General features: G+C 34.5%; 1 protein-coding gene across 2 annotated transcripts; it reads right to left on the reverse strand.

Annotated features, from left to right (window-relative positions):
• Positions 1–425: 425 nt before the first annotated feature.
• Positions 426–5,646, reverse strand: LOC118046392 (uncharacterized). Of its 2 annotated transcripts, XM_035055280.2 has the most exons (7): positions 5,018–5,618; positions 4,430–4,671; positions 4,191–4,313; positions 3,893–4,009; positions 3,622–3,804; positions 2,496–2,637; positions 426–824 (listed from the first exon to the last, which is right to left on the reverse strand). In XM_035055280.2, the coding sequence occupies exons 1-7, from the start codon at positions 5,376–5,378 to the stop codon at positions 649–651; spliced, it is 1,344 nt and encodes a 447-aa protein (XP_034911171.1). In that variant the 5' UTR covers positions 5,379–5,618; the 3' UTR covers positions 426–648. The 2 variants fall into 2 exon arrangements, with proteins under 2 accessions (XP_034911171.1, XP_034911173.1); XM_035055282.2 differs by lacking the exon at positions 3,622–3,804 and having other exon boundaries at positions 5,018–5,646.
• Between the last annotated feature and the right edge of the window lie 1,181 nt (positions 5,647–6,827).

The following is a 6,827-nucleotide window of genomic DNA, read 5'->3' on the forward strand; positions in this document are numbered from 1 at the left end:
AAAAAACGCAGGCAAGTGAACAGTGCAGTTACCTGCACTGTTCACTTGAACAGTACACACCATATACTGTTCATGTAATTGCACTGTTCATTGAACAGTGCAATTACATGAACAGTACACACAAAAAGCATGAAATGGCTGCTTCCCGTTTCCTGCGTTAGAAACGCAAAATTTTGTGGGGCCCAGTGAACAGTAAAGTGATTTTTTTGTTAACCAAACGGCTGCGCGCTGCGTTTTCAATAAAACACAGCCGCAGCCGCAGAGCCAAACGGGCTCTAAGTTTATCAAGGTGGGACCTCCTGCAGAGCTTTCGCTCTAATAACAGGAGTTTCTTTTCAGAGAGAGGACAGAAAAGGAAGGAGTTTCCTTTATTCTAGAAAGAACACAAGAACATAGAAGAAATGCTTAAATTACGAAATGAGAGATAACAAGAAAGAAAGCAAGTATTATGTAGTTGTTTTTTCTGTTTTCCATTCCTTGTATAAATATGTATTTATATGCACATATATACATGTCAGAGTCTTGCTTCGGGGGTCACCAGCTCAGGCCTCCGGCAGCTATTCAAAATTAGGGACTTCGGTGCTATACAACTATATAAGATGATATAAAATTTGAGGGGAAAGGGATGATAAGGGTACTGACGTGTCTTTACTTTTTTAGTATTTTAGGAACATCTTTTTTGGAAATGACCCTAACCGGTGAGGTAGAGAAATCATTTTGCTTATCCGAAACCAGGAGGTGATCCAACTTCTCACTTCTCACTTCATCTTTGCCAGATACACTAGAAGATGATGATCCACATATTTGCACCATCAAGCTTCCACCTACAAGAAGTTTTGAAAGATTACCACCCAACATCAACAATCAGGGAACAAGAAGCAAGTAAAGATATCCAGGAGGTGTTTGGAGGGGCATTTCAATCGGAGTTTGGGAAAATTTTGAAAGAAAAACTTTTTTGTTTCAAATTGATTTTTTTTTATATATTTTAAAATTATTTTTAATATATTAATGTTAAAAATAAATTTTAAAATATATATATATATAATATATATATTATTTTAATTTATTTATGTATAAAAACACTTTAAGAACATCGCATAACACCATCTCATTAGTTAGATAAGAAAGCCAACGTACTCATCCCAGTTCTAGTTATTAGATGCCATCAGCTAGGTAATAATGATATCCACATTTTGCTATCCCCAAGTTAAACACGTGGCTATTTTCAGTTTCTTTAATCCAGCACAGCATCCGAAGAAAATCTATAATCTATGGGTTCATTTACTTTAATAACCAAATCAATTTTTATTTTTTAGATCCTATTTATTTTACTAAAAAGTAATTTTTTTATAAAAAATAAATTTAAAATAAATAAATTATTTTTTGATATTTGATAATGTAATGAAAAATAAATTGAAAAATATTTTTTTAATGTTTGGTTATGTTATGAAAAATAAACTGGAAAATAACTTATTAATATTTTATTTTTTTCTCAAGTTTATTAAAATAATAAGGAACAAATTTTAAAATTAAAAAGTTTGAATGTGAATGAAATTGAAAAAAAATATAATTTTTAAATTATCTTAAATAAAATAAATAATAGTCAAAATAATAGAGGATCAAATCTTAAAAAAAATAAAAAAAATAAAATAAAATAATTAACATTTCATATAATTATTTCAAATAAAATAAGTAACAATCAAAGGAATGAAAATCCAATTTGATAGATAAAAAATTACAATAAAAAATAATAAGGAAAGCAAATAAAAGATTATAAAAATAGAACCAAAGTTAATATAAAAGTTAAATTTTAAAAAGATAAAATTGCCAAAATAAATATTCAAACAAAAATATATATACCAATCAAAAAGTTTGAGGACTGAATTTAAATATAATCAGCAAATAATATGATATTTTCAAAAATTTTCACGATTTTAGGGAAGTGTTTTCCGTCCAAATTTTCTAGGAAAATACTTTCTTAGAAACCAAGCTAAATTTTTCTTTGACTGGAAAGTGTTTTCCGTTGACCAACTTTTCTAATGACAAATAAACACAGGAAAGTTTGAAAAGTGATTTTCTAGAAACCACTTTTCAGGAAACAAACATGGCTCAGATACCTTTTCGGTTATAGAAATAGTTATATTTACAAAAATATATTCTTTCCATCTAAATGAATTTTCTGGGAGGACAAAAGAACGAGGAAGTGATACATGAATGCAGCCATGAAGCTAAACTGGCAGAGGAGAGGAGAGTGGCCGTTTAATCCAAAAAGGGTAAGAAATGGTCAGTCTGTGCGAAAATAAACTTGAGAAGAGCATAACCTTGTTAATCTAAATATCAAGAAATCAAATGGAAGAATAGTATTCATTCTAAATTAAAGAAGAAAACTGATTGGCTGACTTTATGTTCCAATCATATCCTGAGCCACTCTTAAGTATGGCAATCAAAAAATAGAAAGTAACAGCAAACAAGAGCCAGAGGGTGAAAGATTTTACCAAGTACAAGAGCAGCCCCAATCCAACCAGTGGCACCCCACCTTTCACCGAGAAGAAACCATGCAAATCCCGCACCCCAGACTGGCTCCAAACCATAAATTATTGCCGTTTCTGTTGCTGAAACATCACGCATAGCTGCCATCTGCGTGGTTAAGAAATAGAGCAAATTATGATCACATTTACTTTTTATTTGACGCGAAAAAACTTAAAAGGCACAATTTTCTAAATCCGAATGAAGCCATGTTGTTTGAACTCAACAATGGTGTTTCAGTCCAGAGGCAGGAGTCATCCTGAACCCACAAATCATCATGCCATGTTAGGGTCACTGAGAATTGGGAGATTTCAGTTCCTTTCCCAAACAGATTTCTCATTTACTTTTAATTGAAATGGAATCCACACATAATGGTTTCGACGATACCATATAAAATTTGTCTCGCTTGTAAAATATTATAGTTTTTTTTATGCATTTGTAATTTTTGTTATCATGAATGCCCTAATCCCAAATGAACCAACAGCAGTCGTGGAGAATTTTTATGTATACCTGCCACAGACAAAGTCCCCAAGAAACACAGAAGATATAAAAGAACAATCCAAGGTGCTTTTAATCATAAACATTACAAACATGAATTTTCCATGGAAAGGAAAAAAACAAAGAATCTTTCATCATGAGTCCTCTTTCAACTATTGGCATCAAAAGATCTATAAATCACATTAGCAACACAAACCATACAGGACTATATGGAAAAACTATCAAGCATAGAGAATGATGGATCACAATTAGTAAAGCGCATTCAGAAACAGTTGCACTTGCAAGGGAAGTAACAAAGAGGAATTTCCTGGAAACATGCTGGGAAGGACAAGTGGAGAGGTACAATTGAGGGTTCAGTGATTTACTTGGGACAAAATTTATGAGAATTAAGTGTGAAAAGCCATTATGTTTAAGTCCTGGATGGGTTTTCCCTTTTTTTTTCTTCTTTCAAGTTGGTTGAAATGCAGAAATACAGCAGCATGACAAACAAGAACGAGGAAGGAAAAAGAAAACAAAGAGAAGAAACTTATTTCGGAATTTTGCAGTTTTCTTTGGAATGTAGGCAAATTAAGGAGAGAACCTAATAATTCATTGTACCTCTATCCATAAGCATAGCCCTGTTGAGAATATGCCGGTGTAAAGTGCAGGTATCCATGGGAAAACAGCCAACCAATGCCAAACCATTTCCCATGTCCATGATGATGGATCACAAGTTTGGACATCACCAAACCAGCTTCCAAGGAAATACCATATTGTTGAGGAGATAGCAATAACACACACCTAAATGAAGAATCTGTTTTTCAAACCATGCAAGAAGATAACCAGACTACATTTCCGTGTTGTGTGGACAATTGGGCAGTACACGCACCTCAAATCCAAGAAGAGGTAAGAAGTTCTTTTTATCTGTGCTTCTTGATATATGTTCTGTTCTAAGCATATGCACGCCAAAAAACACCGCGCTTAAGAAGTTCAAGAGATCACCAATCTGGCAATGTGCAAATACAAATCCAATATAAAAGGTTAAAACCAAGCTTCCTTTTATTCAACCCAGATGAAGAAAAATTAACATACAAAGAATGCTTGGTCTTCCACTTTGATCATCATCAAGGAAATGCAACAAACATGAAAATAATGAAACAGCCGTTAAAAACAAGGAGAAAACCTACACTGGGAGGAGATCCACTGGATTCCAGCATTGCAACCCCTACAATGGACATGAGAGCTCCAAACCAGGTATATGCAGGAACTATTGCTCCTAGCATACCATCAAGCAAAGGAACCACAATTACCTGATAAATTGATACAAAAATGCGCCCAATTTTGTACTTTAAGTACAATTACCAACACACAGAAAAAAAAAAAACTTTGATTGATATACAACCTAGAGGCTGATAAAGAAACTTACAGTGAACATGGATATAAATGATGCACGACCAGCATCTGATGTGAGCAGACCAAGTGCCTGCGTTAGGTACCCTAGACTAACCCAAAACCCTAACTCTATCCCGGCATTACGGATTCGAGCATCATCCCATGATTGCAAAGCAAATGGCAAGAATGGTATGGCAGAGACAACAAATCTCACAACAGTGAAAGTTGCTGGATCCATTACTGCTTCAATTTCTTTCACAACTGGAATATTACTCGCTGCAATATAAAAAAAACACAAAAGGTAATGTGGATATTATACAAGGACATGTATAAAATTTCAAATGGATGATGGAATCTCTATAATTGCAAGCTTAAATCTAAAATCAAGAACGTAACATTAATAACAAAAAAGCCCCAATCACAAACTAGTTGGAGTCAGCTAGCATATTTCTGCGCTATCTATCATATGCTAAATCAGCCTTAATATCTAGATAATTTAAAAGAACCAGCATTGATTACAATGAATGCCTCCTATCGATTATTTATTAATTCCAATTCGCCACAACAGCAGCAGCAGCGATGTTATAAAAATAAAAAAAAAAAAATAAAAAAGGTAACGTACCATAGACAACGGTGATGACATTGAGTAAAATGATGGACCTGACTTTCCTGGACGCGAAAAGTATCCTCCGCCACAAATATTTCTTCCCAAACAATGTCTTGAAATTTAAGCTTTGTCTCTTCTTCTGATTCGAAGCAGAGCAGACAATCGCATTCTTTGATTTCTGTATTTTAACACCTGAAATAGGTCTGCGACGAGAAGAAATAGGAGAGGATAAGGAATTGCTATTATGCAAAGAGAAGGTGGTGAGACGGTGTCGTTTAGAAGGAGATAAATGAAATGTGAACAGAATTGAAGGAGATAGCTTAGTGGTAATAGATGCAGAGTAGGCAGGAGCTCTTAATGGACATTTACAAGCCATCGACCTTCTCTCCCTCTCTCCCTCTAGTATCTTCGATTCCTCCTCTTTTATCTTCTTGTCTTATCTCTTTCTTTTTATTTCTTTGTTTGTCTGTCTTCACTCTTTTCACCAATTAACTTTTTTTTTCTTCTATTTTATCGAATAAACCAAACTCCTTGAAGAACAAATCTTAGAACACAACAAAACAGTCTCAATCACTAAGAAAAGAAATGGGCGATCATCTAAGCAACCAGGATTCAGCACGTTTCAAGATTTTCTCGTCAATGACTGAAATGCCACTGAGTAGCGCATGTGTTTGTTTTTCATTAGTTGTTTCATGTGTTTTTGTTAGCGGACTGCTGCGGAGAAATATGGAAGTAGAGAGACGGGGCAAAAAAGCGTCTTCCGCCCAAGGGCATCTCCGGTGTTACAGAGAAAAAAATCAAAATAAAAAAATCAATTTTTATTTTTTTAATATATATAAAAAATATTTAAATATCAAAAATATTTAAATATAGATAAATAGTTAAAACAACTTTTTTAAAAATATATTTATACTATTCAAAAAAATTATATTAGCAGTTTAATTCTTCTAAATAATTTTTGCCATTAAGATTTAAGGATGGTCTGTGATGCTGTTTGCTTTTGGCCCTGTCGTAAAAAAACACGTGTTGTATTTTACAGGGTCTACCAGGAATCGGTGGCGGGCAGACCGTGATGTTGCGGGCCTTGCGGCTAAGAGATTGGTCTCTGTTTTTTAAAGAAGAAAACAAAAAATGGAGGTCGGTACGGATTTTTAAAGAATAAAAGATAACGAATAAAAAGAAATTGTGACTTTTGCAATGGAAGAGATTTGAATGAGATGTGGGCTGGATTTCTTATTGGGCTCGGTGATCCAGATTGGTTTTCCACTCTGGCTTATAGCCTTAACTCCTTTCGTTGACTTTTACTGGACCCGTATATGTCGGGCCTCTCATAACGGGGGTTTGGATTCTCCCCGTTACTTATGAAACCAGTTGAAAAATATGTATTCATAATTAGTCCATATGCAACCCCACTTGTGATTGCGGCCTCCAGCTGATCAACGGTGATAATGATGGTGATGGACGGTAAAAGATGATGACCAAGATGATCATAATAGCACTTGGCCACTTCCATCATTCACTGCTGATTACATTGGCCACGACAGTATAATTGTCCAGGCCTCGGGTGCAAGGAATCCAACCACAGATTTGTCTCCTCCAGCTCGCATCACGTGCATGATTTGCTCCAACTTCTTAGATCAAGAGAGTGACGTGGGCAAGCAAGAAGGATAGCCGGCGAGAAAGACACGTGATTTTGATTTTGAAATTAAGTCGCGTCAATTTTAATTAAATTTGATTTCAAGATCCGATTTTTCGTCCTCATCTTCTTCTTCTTCTTGTTTTCTATTTTTTTATATAATGAATCAGTCGAAATTTGCCTGTCTAC

The sequence above is a fragment of the Populus alba genome, chromosome 10 (assembly GCF_005239225.2).
Source record: "Populus alba chromosome 10, ASM523922v2, whole genome shotgun sequence".
NCBI classification, from domain to species: domain Eukaryota; kingdom Viridiplantae; phylum Streptophyta; class Magnoliopsida; order Malpighiales; family Salicaceae; genus Populus; species Populus alba.